The 16,050-nt window shown below is 34.2% G+C and overlaps 2 protein-coding genes across 2 annotated transcripts in view; one reads left to right on the forward strand and one right to left on the reverse strand.

The window, feature by feature from the left end:
• LOC117335790 overlaps nt 1-4,069 on the forward strand; it is a 34,620-nt gene extending 30,551 nt beyond the window's left edge. Inside the window, exon 12 of the mRNA XM_033895980.1 lies at nt 3,107-4,069. Within this exon, the coding sequence (XP_033751871.1) occupies nt 3,107-3,166 (60 nt within the window). The 3' untranslated portion in view covers nt 3,167-4,069. The remainder of the gene's footprint in view (nt 1-3,106) is intronic.
• Nucleotides 4,070-10,944: 6,875 nt separating this feature from the next.
• Nucleotides 10,945-16,029, reverse strand: LOC117335792 (protein Hikeshi-like). The gene is made up of 4 exons (XM_033895982.1): nt 15,908-16,029; nt 14,085-14,214; nt 13,446-13,550; nt 10,945-12,738 (listed from the first exon to the last, which is right to left on the reverse strand). Exons 1-4 carry the CDS (start codon nt 15,935-15,937, stop codon nt 12,410-12,412), a joined length of 594 nt encoding a protein of 197 aa, XP_033751873.1. The 5' UTR covers nt 15,938-16,029; the 3' UTR covers nt 10,945-12,409.
• Nucleotides 16,030-16,050: the final 21 nt, after the last annotated feature.

Consider the following 16,050-nt stretch of genomic DNA (forward strand, 5'->3'; position numbering starts at 1 on the left):
TGTTTTATTGTTTTAGATAGGAAATATATGTTACATCAATAACACCAATAAGTATAAAGAAAGATTGATATATCACACGATATAAGAATGACAAGATGATGGCTCTCAGCAAAGCTACAGCAGCTGTGACGTACCAAGTGTACTTATAGGGAACAACCAACCAATTGAAAAAATAGATTTTTGAAACAGCCCCTGTGCATAGAAAGTTGAGCCAAGGATAAAATGTCTGGCAGCCACTGATTGGCCAGTATGTTATGAAGCGAGAAAATAGATATGTAGCCTGATAGGTAACTATCAATAAGAAATGTTGATATTAATTTCGTAAGTCCGATTGATTTTTTTCCCAAAAGTTCAGGTAATAATAATTAACAGGTAAACATTTAAGATTTTTGAGAATTTTTACTGCGAAATTCACCCATTTTCAAAATGACTACCCTCGAGAAAATTTGAGCTGAAGGACACAACTTTTTTTTTGATTAGGTGTTATATCAGACCCTTAACTTTTGTTATAAACCATAATTGTCATATTGAATTCAAGAATTTGAATGAAATACTCCAAAACGTTAACACTAAAGTCTATGGGAAAACAATTGGTTGGTTGGTCTCTAAAATTGGACACAGTTATAATGTATCCCTATAAACAATTATAGAAATGTACTTCAGTTTCGCGGTAATACATGTAACTACCTATTTCAGCGATGTGTCCCATGATACTCCATAATAAGATTTTTTTCTCGAAAGGAATATAATTTAATATCTATTTCTTTTGTGGTCGTTAATTGTTTTATAGTTTTAAAGTGTATAGCAATTAAGTAGACTTAATTTACTTGTATAGCTTAACATAACGAAGTTCAAATTAAATCAATTATTTAATACGTTTAAAAAAATAACTGTATTTTAGGAATTCAAATAAATCGTAGGGAAAGTAAAAAGCATAATAACATTTGTAAAGACATCACAGAAATATAATATTGAAAGCATCAGCTCATATACCTCATTCAAATTAACATGCTTTGTAAAATTGAAACCCTGTGCTGAAACAGACGTTTGCTGGTAATTAACATGCATATGCTGTCTACTTACCATGAATAAAACAGCTTAATGTTGAATTTAAATGTCAGCAAAAGTTTAAATGTCGATAAAATAATACGCCAACAGCTACCACTTATCCACCGTAGCACATAATGTTCAGAAGTGGCATTGATAAATCTAATTCCTTATGAAATGTTCATACTCTGACAGACTGTAGATCTATTGGGAGATGTAATTAATGTTATTTCCGACCTTATGTTACAATAACCTTTCCCGGAGGCAGAGATAGATGTTTAAGCAACATTTTTATCCGTCCGTTCTTAAAATATTAAATATATATATATACACAAAAATGAAAAATTGATGTTACATGTTGCACTTATGTTTTACTACATTAACTCTTCGTGTGTATAGCAAGCAATTATAGTGCAAACGTTTGTGTAAAATGCAACGTCTCCTTTTTATAAATACTTACCGTGTCTTAGCCTGATTCGTTGCATAATTGCGAGTCCAATAAGAAGTGAATGTATGATTTCGCGAATGCTGATCTAGAAATGACATTTGATTCACGAATGATGAGCTGTTGGAGCCATGGACATTTAAGATTTCTATATCGCTGACCGATATAGTGGTCACCATCCCTTGGTGTTATTTTCGTACAAATAATCGCGAAAGGTCTGAATTCGCGATTGACTCTCTTTCGGAAACAAAATCAAGCTTGAACATTTCCTCAATACATTTCCCCCTAAAGTTTGGTTTAAGTAATCTGTATAATGGTCGAATTATAAACACTGTTTCATAATAATAACGAAAAAGCAAAAAAACTTCAAGAGACATATGGTTGACAGAAATGTCAGTTCAGAACTTTGTTGGAATACAAATACAATGTTAATTTAAATATATGTATTACATTGCATTTGTAATTTAAAATACATGCATATATTAATAATGATTGGTCAGGATATGGATAATTTCTATTAAGCTAACTAGTGAAAGTTGATATTTACTCGAACCTTTTAGAATAAAATATAAAATTTTGTACAGCTTCAATTATTGTTTCGTTTTCTACACCCGTCAAGTCTGGTTACCTGTTAGCAGGGAATATTTGAATTCAAATCAAAATCTAAATTAATATAAAATGTTTTCGTTTATAGTTTTCACACATGAAAAGAAAGTGAAATTTATCTTCGATATAACCACATGTACCGAAAGGGATATATCGCAGTATAAGATTATATAAACTGTCGGTGGTTTAAGATTAGGGTCATTAAAAAGATGATGTATGATTATACATTTTGAATCAATTTAAGATTACAGAGGGGTTGTTTTTAAGAAGAAAAAAAAGGAAAATTGGTGCAGCGTGCACATCAGAACAATTATGATTCTATTCTTAATATTACAAGGGATATATTAGTGTTTAGTACTGTCGGACTTAGATGTTATATTTGTAAAATAACTGATAACAGAGGATTCCGTCAAAATAACGAAACCGTTATTCTATGAGACCCTTGAAAAAGTAATAGAATAAGACCAGGTGTTCCGAAAGGATTAGCGTTACGTAACCACAGAATATCTAATTAGGTAACGGTTAGATACAATTTACATGGACATTTCTTTATTCCCAGGCTAAATTCTCTGATATCTTTCAGAGCCCTTATGCAAGAAAGTTTTAATTCACGAAAACGCATTAAAGTACACACTGTCTAGTACATTGTATTGGAAAAAGGAAAAACTGAAATCGATAAACAATCTACATATTCAGCAGATGAAAAGTATTAACTTTCAGAAATAACGCAGAAATATCCTAAATATTATATAATTAACTAGGAAAAAATTTGCGTATATACCATGTCATCATCTTGAAATGTCTTTTTTTCTGACATCCTTTCCCGATTGCGATATATTTTGTCCCCAGCATCACTGACGATTCTTTGACAGACGAAACAGCTGTATAATTCAGATTTATATTCATGATTACTAAACTGTTTAAGGGTATAAATTACATTTTTATGCACAATCCTTGTTCATTTATTAAAATACATGCATGTTAATGTCCTGTTGTTATTATTTTCAGTTGGAAATCTATAAATGCAAGCCAATGAAAGGGTATACCTTCCATAAGTACAAAGGATGACCTCTGACCACGCGTCGCGAGGTTATATATATAGTAATTATGACGTCGGATGCCAAATATAGCAAAAAGTGAAATCCATTTTTAAAAATATAATTTTGTTGTAAAAATGAATCCAGTGATGATTGTGTGATAGTTGTATACATTGATCACGTGCTCATGTGCGGTGTGTTTTCGTGGTAGCAATGTATTATTCAATATGGCAGGGAGGTGTATGTGATACGATTTTACTCAGAAACGCATTATTATATTACGGTGTTGAATGTGCGAATGGTTTCTTATATTTGCATTTTAAGGTTTATGTTGTGTTTAGTTTAAATATATTTCATTGCTTCTTTAAAACAAGCAAGAGGATTGGGCACAAGTTATGGCAACTGATAGAAGCCCTCTCCTCCACAATTTATTTCAGCAATGTGACAGCAACAATAGACATATAAATTATGTACATTATATGTTTACAGAAAAATGGACATTTTATGATACGGTTGATATTATTTGACTTATCAAGGAACACTAATTTGGAAGGATAATTCTAAACCTATGTTGATATTATCTAGCTGTATTAGTCTTGACTTTGTATAAACGTAATTAAGATCATTGAAATAATCCGTTATCACAATTTGTTTTGAAATTGGTTATAATGTTTTGACCAATTTATGTTCTGATTTAGATTTCCTTAAATGGAAAACTTTCGTCTAGAGTGTCCTGAGAAAGAACGTTGCTTTGTATGAGAAAGATAGAGATTTACCTTCTTGATATAAAATTATATATAGATATATACCTTGTGGGAAATCGTTTGTTATTGTTCTATAAATATAGTTCTGTTGTGGAGAATTTAATTGTATATATATACATACAAAAGCATATATGTTTATTGATTAATAAAAGAAAGCACATATAACTTTTGAGGTGTCTTCCGTTTTTGTTTTTGGTTTTTGTTTTTGGTTTTTGTTTGTTTTGTTTTTGTGTGTGTTTTCCCCAATAGTGTGTCTTTACAATGACAACAACAGAGTTATACATGTAGACCTAAACAAAAACAATTATTCTTACAACATCAATGACAACATCAATGAATAATAACATCAATAAAATATAAAGTAAAGATTGACAAGAAGATCATTGGGAAGTTATATGAGAATTAGACCAAGTGTTCCGCGAGTGTAGGCGTCTTCATCAATGTCACCCGCCATGGCAATACATGGTGTATATAATAATGTCAGCTGCTCAAAATTAGAACTTAGATAGCGACATCAAAACGAAACATCGAACATTATACCATATACAGAAATGAAATATAACTATTCCCCATGGCAACAGAATGGCGACCATTAAACCTATCGATAGTCCTCATTTACCTTCATATTGCAAACCTGTCTATTTTTCCAGCTAGTCTTCAACAAAAATCGAGATCTTGGGAGTTTACCCATAAATATCGAATCAAATATTAATTTAAACACTGTAGGATATTCATGTATATTCATGTATATTACAAAATATCAAATCAGCTTTCATCTGGAACTACGATTAAAAAAAGCAAATTACAAAAATGCACCGTGATAAAAAAATGAAAAAAAATGAAAAAATAAATATATTTAATATTGTAACGTAGATGTAATTTTCTGGTACTACTTACGTTCCGATTACATTCAATGAAAACATTATTACCTTATGAGCTATTTATCAAAATAGTAGCAACCACAGTTATTAACGGCAGCTATAGTTATGGGTAAACAAAGATGAAATCTCTTCAAGATAACAATATGTGCAGTAATATCATTTAAGATATCGTTCTCGTTACAACATGTAACTGCTTAAGAAAAAATAGTTACTGGTGTTTCATTATGACAATTACAATCGGGAAGATACTTAACATAGCTGAAGAAATACACAGATGTATTTTGAAAAAGACGAATATATGTATCACGATAGATAATGTATGAATAATGATACAGTCTGAAAGTTGACAGTGATTGATGGTAAATGCGGGGGAGTTCCGGAACAGGGACACATTAATCAAAGTCTAAATTTCTTTATAATTAAATATGTACAATAATGATCGATGTCAAGGTTTATCGAACACATGGACCATACATACTTGATACAGGTGTTATATATATTATACATATTTCAAGATGTACGGTATGAATACATATATAAGAATGTCTCAGTGCTAATGAGAGGGGGAACAACCCAGTGAGAATTCGAAGATTTTCAAAAAGGTAAATCCATGCATTAGGTCCTACCTACTTTCGTGAGCACAAAAGACACAAGACATTAGCATCTTTCAACACCAGTTGAGAACTGGCTACAGTCGAGCAAAAAATTAATTATGCTGCATCTTGCAGCTCTTCTAGGACTCGTCAGTGATGCTAAGGGTCTGTTAAAGGGGCATTCCTTCGTTCGGACATCAGAAACATGCACAGTTTGTATTGATGAAATCCATGCCCGAACGATGATTATATAAGTGTTTGTGCCTACAAGTTATGAAATTAACGCCGAAATGTACAGGGGAAAGGCGTATTGTAGACAAATATAGTATGTCCTCGCGGTAATAAGTGATACTTCGGGTGGAATGAAGAATTTCCAGGACCTAATACTCGAAAAACTTTGGTTTATCTTAAGAGTAAAACTGCCGCATTAATGTAAAGTTTACTACTTGGAAAAAAAACATATTTTCCAGAAAATTTATTGTTGGCGACCTAAACTTTATTCAAACAAAGGAATGCCCCTTTAAAGTGGGTGACTGAAACAAGTCGAAAGAAATTTCAGAATCTAGATGGGGAGGTGTAATAGACGCAAGATTCAATAGATTTTATGACTTGTTATATTGGATTTCAAAAGAGCGCCGAGTACAAGTGTATCTGTCCGTGTCACTAATCAGATGACAAGGAGAGGGTTTATGTAGGCATTAGCCTGCTGCCCAATAACCTATTGAATTCATTCAAATTTTTTCTTCTTTTTCTTGTGAAAAAAAATTATTCAAATGAAGTCGTGACTAAAGTCCATCAGAAAGTCAATCTAGAACAAACAAGTAGAAAAAAATCATTCATTTTCGTAAGAATTTGTACAGTATAATCATCTACTGGATTCTCAGAGCCCACAGGAGATTATGGCACAAACATCCCCTCTCACTAAGAAAGATATACACTGTACATGATAGAGGCGCTAAAAAAAGCAAGGCATGTTCTACTAAAGCCCTGACTGATATGCAATTGAATCATTTATCACATAGCTACATCTTATCTATTGCTTATAAAAACCTTTTAAAAATTCTAACAATTAAAAGCAGCAAACAAAAAATGGTACCACACGAGAATATAAATAATCTGTCATAATTGAAACATAGAAATAGAGTTAAAATCAATATCTTAACCGATTTGTCACTTAAAATAATGTGTAAAGGTGGAAAGTTTAAGATTAAGATAATTTTATAAAATACTGTCCCCTATTGTTATTGACTGACAAGACGTTCATTTTCGGTCCATTCGGAAGCTTAAAATGGCTCTATAAGAAGTGCTATGGTTTTTGAAATCTTAGAAATGCACATATGAAATATTAATGCACATTTTTTTTTCATTACATGATGATAGCTACATAGTGTTATCTACGGAGTGCAGTGTTATATAATATTCTATTGAAAGTTAGAGTTCAATTTCGGGTAGAATCCCGTTACTCCAATCGCATCTGAATATGGTAAGTTGATTAATTACGTTATCGGGTTAGATAAATTCACCTCCCCTCAATATTTTGTTGTATTTGTTAAGACCCATGTTTATTTTCCTAACTTTTATCCTGGACCTTCACACTTTTGGAACTTAGCACCACTTACGAGTCCTTAAAGGACGAAAGAACGGTAAGGTCTAAATTTATATTCATCAATTATTACTGTACCTATTACTAGTTTCTTCTGTGCCTTGTGTGCTGTCTGTAGAAAGATTTTACGGGGGATAGGAGGTTTCTGTTTCAGGTCTTGTGGACATAAGGGTCAGGATAGCCGTCGTGTTCCGTCCGCTATCCGTAAACATTCACATTTTCGATTCTGCTCAAAAACCACTGAACCAATTTCAATGAAATTTTGCAGAAACCTTCCATGGCCAAAGGGCAACCAAAATGGTCCCCAACCTTCAGGGGCCAGAGGGGTGGGGTCAAAAGAGTCAAATTAACAAAAAAAATCAAAACTTTTCTTCTCAATATTCACATAAGGTAAAATCACATACTCTTCATTGATGGAGGGGTCTTCAGATGCTTTACTAAATTGTTAAATTCATGACTCTGGGAACTCTCGTTTCCCCCAGAAAAGGGGGTAAACTTTTATCACTATAGTTTATATAGGGAAATCACAATTTTGAGAATCATTTGTCTTATTTTGATTAGAAACAATAATTCCAATACGACGATATTATTGTACAGGCCTTAATGTTTTCAACCATTTAAGAAGCACCGGGCACTGTGCAGTGTTCTGACATCACTGTACGTTGCTGTGATCTTATGTACAAATTGAGTAAATAGTTTCCCCACCTCTAACGTTTGAACCACTTAAGATCTCTTGTTGAATTGTAATATAAATCCATCACTCACAGCTATATGTATCAATACACTGTAATTAGGTCACTGCTACCTTCCATCGAACGACAGTGTTACTAAAATCTAAATCTAATGAGAAGTTGTCTGACAACACATTAATGTCACTAGCTTAGAGGTCAAGGTCATTTTTTAATGGTAAATATTTTGTTTGGTCATTATGAAACAAAGTTAAACAGAAGCAAATGAGCCTGATCAGAGGTCAGAGTCTCCAGGTTAAAAGTCAAGGTCAAATTTTCTGTCTCTTAACTGGTAAATACTTTCTTATAATACAATATTGGTCCAATTCAAATGAGAAACTCAATGAAAATGTCGAGGTCACTGGATAAAAGGTCACATTCAATTATTAAACATCTTCTGGTATTTTTTGTTGTGATATTATGAATCAGAATGATCATAATGAAATGAGTAAGTGCATGATCAAAGGTCAAGGTCGGAGAGGTTTCTTTCTCTTAAATGGTAAATTTCATATTTTCTCTCAATACACAAATGTACATGATCATAATGTATGAATGACATGATTTGATTTAAACAGTGAGTCACATGACTATACTTCAAAGCTAAGTTCAAATGTCAAGTTAATGTTATTTATCTCTGTAATGCTCAATATTCTATAATGAACAACACATATCTTACTAGATAATAAAGGGATACATATGTTTTTGCTCATAAAAGCAAACATTTCTAAGTTAATTTACAAAACAAAACACAATCATTTCCCCTGTTATAGTGAATTTGGCAATCAGTGTTTTGTGTCTCTACAGATTAAGTAGAAAACCCAATTTTCATTTTTTTTTTTTTTTTTTTTTTTATTTTGCAAAACCAGGGGGCCAATGGGTCTATATTTCTCATCTGGCAATCAGAGAAGTGGGTTTAAAATGAAATATCTTTGACTTCAATGACCTTAAAAATAAATATCATTTCATTTCTTTGAATACAATGCCCTTTGGCCAGGTGAGCTAATGAAGGGGATGTGTCCTTATTTGTGAGGGTATCTTGCCTTTGCCATACTGCAAAAGCAGATAAAAGTATTCAGCTCATACATTGAAAAACAAATATCAGTCTGATATCAAATAGAATTTTAATGTATTAATCCCCAATGGATTATTACAAAAATAGTTCACTGAACACAATAATTTTATCCACTACATATCTGATTAAAATTGATCAATTAAAGTTACTACATTGCTGACAGCTCATACCCTGTTAGTCAAAGTATTGCATGAAATGGCAACCACTGTATAGAAATCTAGCTTACACCAATAAACGAAGCAAATCATAACGTCATAATTACACATGCTTATAACTCATAATTACTCTTTGACAGAGTTATCTCATCATTAATATAATGATTGGTACCCGACACAATTCAAGAGGGAAAAATGATATTGCTCCACTAAAAATAGTATTGAGATAAAAGCAAGCATGCAAGGTGCAAATTGACCGAAGCTTGATAATTAAAGAATATATCAAATTTAATGATCTACGAAAGTTTAAGGATAACTTCATCTCTTACCTGTAAAATCTTCACAAATTATGCATTGTTTATTTTTAAAAAAAGAGGCCAATGGACCTGTATCAATCACCTGGTACAGTATTTAATGTTTGAATAATTTTAGGAGTTTCAGTCACTCAAATGATTGTTAAACAATTGATGCTGAGCCATAGCACAAGCTCAATTGGCACTTATGGGCAGGTGAAGTCTGTGTTTCCTATTAATTAAGAGTTCAAGTGTCATGTGACTTCTGTGTCCCCGTGTCCCAATCAGTTAACAGTTCCAGTGTCATGTGACTTCTGTGTCCCCATCAGTTAACAGTTCCAGTGTCATGTGACTTCTGTGTCCCCATCAGTTAACAGTTCCAGTGTCATGTGACTTCTGTGTCCCCATCAGTTAACAGTTCCAGTGTCATGTGACTTCTGTGAACCCATCAGTTAACCGTTCCAGTGTCATGTTACTTCTGTGTACCCTATCAGTTAACAGTTTCAGTGTCATGTGACTTCTGTGTCCCCGTGTCCCCATCAGTTAACCGTTCCAGTGTCATGTGACTTCTGTGTCCCCATCAGTTAACCGTTCCAGTGTCATGTGACTTCTGTGTCCCCATCAGTTAACCGTTCCAGTGTCATGTTACTTCTGTGTCCCCTTTCAGTTCAACAGTTCCAGTATCATGTGACTTCTGTGTCCCCATCAGTTAACAGTTCCAGTGTCATGTGACTTCTGTGTCCCCATCAGTTAACCGTTCCAGTGTCATGTGACTTCTGTGTCCCCGTGCCCCCATCAGTTAACCGTTCCAGTGTCATGTGACTTCTGTGAACCCATCAGTTAACCGTTCCAGTGTCATGTGACTTCTGTGTCCCCATCAGTTAACCGTTCCAGTTTCATGTGACTTCTGTGTCCCCATCAGTTAACCATTCCAGTGTCATGTGACTTCTGTGTCCCCATCAGTTAACCATTCCAGTGTCATGTGACTTCTGTGAACCCATCAGTTAACCGTTCCAGTGTCATGTGACTCCTGTGTCCCCATCAGTTAACCATTCCAGTGTCATGTGACTTCTGTGTCCCAATCAGTTAACCGTTCCAGTGTCATGTGACTTCTGTGAACCCATCAGTTAACCGTTCCAGTGTCATGTGACTTCTGTGAACCCATCAGTTAACAGTTCCAGTGTCATGTGACTTCTGTGCCTCCTATCAGTTCAATAGTTTCAGTGTCATGTGACTTCTGTGTCCCTTTCAGTTCAACAGTTCCAGTGTCATGTGACTTCTGTGAACCCATCAGTTAACCGTTCCAGTGTCATGTGACTTCTGTGCCTCCTATCAGTTCAATAGTTTCAGTGTCATGTGACTTCTGTGTCCCTTTCAGTTCAACAGTTCCAGTGTCATGTGAACTCTTTCAAACAAGTATTGATCCAGGCATTTATATACGTACATATATATCCCTGTTTTTAACCAATCAAAAAATAGCACTTTTATCTCCTAGTAGTAAAACTAGATAACCAATATACTCTTTAGAGTTGCCATGGTGACTGAATACACTAGATCAAGTTTTACACAGACACACAGGGGCAGGGCACTGACTCAGACCCTCAAACCTTTCATGTATGTTTTGCAGGATAAGTGAGTGACTTGCCCCTATGCTCGATTCCCAATTTTAGCACTTGGAACAGATTAGCACAATGGTAAATTAGCTAAAAATTTTACATTATTTCAAAGCAGGTCAACATCAAATTTATTTGAACAAACATACATGTAGTGGCAAACAAGGACATGCTACTCTACACATTACTTTGCAACTTAAGATGGACCTTCATTGTCAAATTTTATTTCATTACAATCTTGAGATATTCAAAATTACTGTCATTTGTTCTAACATTCTAGTCTGAGAGTATACCCCAATATGCTACTGGCCAGATAACATTACTATAGACTCTTGATATTTCAAATGAAATTTTAACATATTTTACCCTTGTGACCTGAAAAAGTGGGTCAGGGTCATTTAAAAGCCATTAAGATAAATTATTTTCACAATCTTCATCCCGCAAGCAAAGGCCAATTATCATCATGACACACAATATGGTTCTAAAAACCAAGTTGTTTTATTTTGATAGCACTTTTTATACAACTTTTATGATTTTAGATATTTGGTATTTATTAACTGCAGATTCTTTTTGCTAAGCCTGCTTCTAATATTTTAAAGTACTGTTTTGATATTTCATGTATCATTTTTATATGGGGAACTAGGCTGGACTGTTTAACAATGTACGGCAACCTGATACAAACAATGTTGACTAAAGCAGATTTATTGTTATACACATTTCAATAAAATACTAGAAGTTAGGAATTATTGCAAAATTACTATTTCCAATTTTCATGTTGACTGTAAAATATTAACAATGTTTTTGAAATGGTATACAATGGTATACAATATTTATACCACTTTGTTCCAGGTACCTGCTGGCAACATATCAGGCGTTCACGTTTTCATGAACTTCAGAAGAATATTCTTGAAGTTTTTGACATATGTGACTCCTTTGACATTGAAAATAAGTCAAGGTCATTTATACCAGGAAAATGTATATCACTCTGTAGTAGGTACCTGCTGGAAAAATACCAGGCCTCTGGGTCTTCTGGAATATCAGAAGTTATTTTCACATATTTGATGTCTGTAACCTTGAAACTAGTTCAAGGTCATAGTGTTAGAAAATTTTATAGCACTCCATAGCAGGGATCCACTGGCCAAAGATGAGCGCCCTGGGCCTATTAGAACATAAGAAGATTCACAAATGATTGTTTAAATTATTTGTCCCCTGTGACATTGAAAATAGGTCAAGGTCACTTATATGAGGATCTTTATATCACTTTGTGCTAGGTACCTGCTTGCAAAAATATCAGCCCTCTGGGTCTTCTGGAACTTGAGAAGAAGATTCTTGAAAAATTTTAACATATTTTACCCCTCTGACCTTGAAAATAGGTAAAGGTCATTTATATGAGGAAACTACTTATTGACATGTACTTCTTGGCCATATCAGTTCTTCATTGCTTATATCTTTCTAGAATAAGCTAAAAATTGACAGACTGACGACAGATGCCCACTCATGCACAATAGGTTCACTTGCACTATGTGCCATTTCAGCTAAAAAAAGAAAAATACATTTCCACAAATATAGCATTCAAGACCTCCAGAAATATGGATTTTGTTGCAATCGTCTTTGAAATGTTTGAAACCATGATTGCAGGGTACTGAGGGGCACATAGGTCTCTGAAGGGTTTGGTGTCATTTGAGCTTGTGTGAGTCCAAAAGAACTTGCATAGTTGAAAAAATTTTCCAACATTTTTTGGGAAAATTCCAAAAATGGTTCCACACTAGATGGTTTGGCCTGTGTGACAGGAGTTTGCTGACTGAGTTGTGAGAGAGGTTCCACAGATATTCCAATCTGTGCCATGTGAGATTTCTGTCCACCAAACTGGCCGAATGGATGACCAGAACCACTCCCATCCTCTGAAACATTGGAAAGTAAAGAAAAATAGCATCTATTAAAACTATGTAAAGCATTGTCTCACTGATCCTCATTGCATACAATTAAACCTTATCCTGCAAAACACACTTAAAAGGTCGCTTGGGAGCCAGACCCACCATTTATAGAAACCTGGTTACTGTTTACCCAAGGATGCTTCAGACAAAATATGGACCAAATCCTTTCATTCATTGAGAAGACGACAGATTTTAACCAATTTGGTTTATATTTCCCTTATTTGGGCCTACCCCTAAGGTCCCTTGGCAGCCAGAACCACCATTTATACAAAATTGATTCCCCTTCACTCAAGGCGAATCAGACAAAATATGGACCAAATGTTTTCATTCCTACAAAAGTACTTTAACCAATTTGGTGCATATTTCCCCCAGGCCCACTGATTATACAAAACTGGTTCTTCTTCACCCAAGACTGCTGCACACAAAATTTGGTTGAAATCTGCTCAGTGGTTCATGATGAGTAGTGTAAAGTTGAACGATGGACACAGGACAACAGATGCACGACACTACGCCACAGCATAAACTCAGCAGTCCTTCAGACCAGGTGAGTTTAAAACCAGCTACCAAATAACATACAGCATTTCTTTAATGACACACTGTGCTCACTGCCTAACATTTAGCCTTGAGTTGATAGTGCATAATATCTAACAATACAAAACCAAACCAAATGTTACCTTGTTTTAATTTTGTGATCTTGAAGATAGCACTAGGCTTGGAGTTGGAAATATGTCCCAATAACTGCCATGTTTGTCCCTGTGGGTTGGGGAAGGAGAAATACACTGAAACAATAATATTCAAGAATCAAAAATTGTATAATTTTTCCACATACAGTAGTGCTAAATTTTGTAGCAAGTTAAGGAGATGCTGTTCTTTTATAGAGTAAAACTATAAAGTTTAGTTTTGTTTTAAAATAAGCTCTTCACAAAAAACTACCATTCATTTGCTAGAGTTTTAAAAAGTAATAAATCCCCATACAATACATCATTTTGCCAGTAATTATAAGGCCAATGATCAGTAATAAGCCCTGTGCACATTTCTTTCCTACCAATTATTTCATCCTAGCTCCTTGGCCCCATTTCCGTTAATGTTGCTTAACTTAAGGAAATTTCTTAACTTCAAATTTTCAATAGGAAAATAATATTGGAAAAAAATTTCATTCGAAAGATCATTTCTTAAATCACATAATTAATACTTTCCTATGAAAATTAAATTTTCAATTTAAGGAATTTTCTTTAATTAAGGAGCGTTAATGAACCTGGGGCCTTGTTATATATATATATAGATACAGCAAACCATCATCAATATCTATGTACCTGCTGCCCCTAGTTCTTCAGGAAATGCCATTTGTCCTGTGAGGAAAACAACCACATGATTGACATTGTCAACATCTGGGATACTAAAGACAAACTGTGTCTCTGCCAACTGCTGCGGGTCTGTTTGAACCTGAAAAATAATTATAACTATCCTATATTCTGAATAATATTATATCTATGCCAAAGTATTGATTTTAATAACAAAACACTATTTGTGTAACAGGAGAAGGAAAATGCAAAGGGACAGTCTCGGCAGACAGATTTGAACCCTGGCCGAGAATCTCCCGAACTCAAAATAGGTGACAGACTTTCTTACTTATCAGGGCTTTTTCTGGGGGCTTTTTGGGGTTGTTAATGGGACCCATTCCCAATTAAAATTATTTCATACAAAATTTAAGCCAAATTCCCAAAATTTTCAGTTTACTCCTGAAAAAATCTTTTCCAATTCACCAATTTTTTTCCCAAAATGAAACAAAAAGGCCCCTTCCCAAACCAGTGAGAAAAACCCCTGCTTATCTCATATTCTCAAATAAGCACACACACACACACACCACCACCACCAAGAATAGAAGTTCAGAGTTGGACTCGGGCTAAGTTACTTGCAGATAAATACAGCAGAATACATGTATTTTTATCGGTCCTATATAGGACCTCTTTAGCCATATAGGCATCCAATTCTAATACTGGTGACTTAATATTATCATAGAGGAACTTTTGTGTTGACCAATATCTATCGACCTTACTCTTATTAATTAAAATTGGCTCACTCCATCCTTCAAAAATACTATAAAATGTTACTAATTCTCAGTGGAAGTTGTCATGATCTTATGGAGCATTTTGAATATTTCTAACAGATCTTCACCTGTCTTCTGTATGAGAGTTGATACTTTGAGTTTTTCAGTTTTTCTGTATAAGTTAATTGCCAATGTGGCAGGTTTTAATTGTAATTAAGTATTGTAGATAATATTATGGTCAACTTCTATCTTTGCCCTAGGAGAAATTTCCCTTTAGCTCAGTTGGTAGAGTAGTAAGCCAAGAGTTTTGAGGGTTCCATCCCCATTGCAGGCCCAATACTCGCTTTCCTGTTACCTTTGGTGCGGTTGACCACTCTAAGTGCAAGTAACAGGAGAATGGGAGGCTTTTTTGTGAGAGTTGAGACGAACACTGTTGAAAAGTGTGATCAGTAGTGTGGCAGGGTTAAGTGTACATATGGTACCCTTCTAGCTTTGCGCTAGGGGAGATGTTCCTTTAGCTAAATCGGTAGAGTGGCAAATCAGTAACCTGATCTCGAGGGTCGTGGGTTCGATCCGAGGTGAAGGTGACTACTTAGCTTTCCTGAATCATGGTACGATTTATCAAATTTCATTAAAGCAGTAGTAGATCATGTATACATAAATATAGTGACAAAATATTTCCCCATCGTAATTTTTTTAAGATGATTTCAAACTAATATGTTTTCCGGATGTAATATAAAATATTAAATGTTAGTTACATGATAAGTATCTGACTCACTTTCTGTTTACCATGTATACAGTTATGCATTGCATCAGGAAAATTCTAGAAAAATCTTTAAAAATATAGAAATTCAATTGGAATGAAAAACCAGAACAACATATAAAAACTTATGAATAAAATAACAAATGTCATTACGAAATACTTCACCAGTATGTTTTTTGTTGTTGTTTTTTTTTTAATTTGTAAACAAACATTTTCTTGCAAATAGTCTACATCCGGAAAAAAGCCTGGCAGCATTACATTTTTCGCATGCACGATGACATCGAAAACGACTTATCATTTAGGTTAGACAAGAATCATCAACTTACCAACCGGCCCGATATGATCAGTCCAAACATTGCAATATGTTCTTCTTTCGTCAAGACAAGGTTAATGTTTGCTTTTTATTGACATCTGAAATCTATATTTTCTAGTCAACTTTTAGTTTGTACGCGTGATCTTTATCACTAGA

The sequence above is a fragment of the Pecten maximus genome, chromosome 10, assembly GCF_902652985.1.
Source record: "Pecten maximus chromosome 10, xPecMax1.1, whole genome shotgun sequence".
In the NCBI taxonomy this organism is placed as follows: domain Eukaryota; kingdom Metazoa; phylum Mollusca; class Bivalvia; order Pectinida; family Pectinidae; genus Pecten; species Pecten maximus.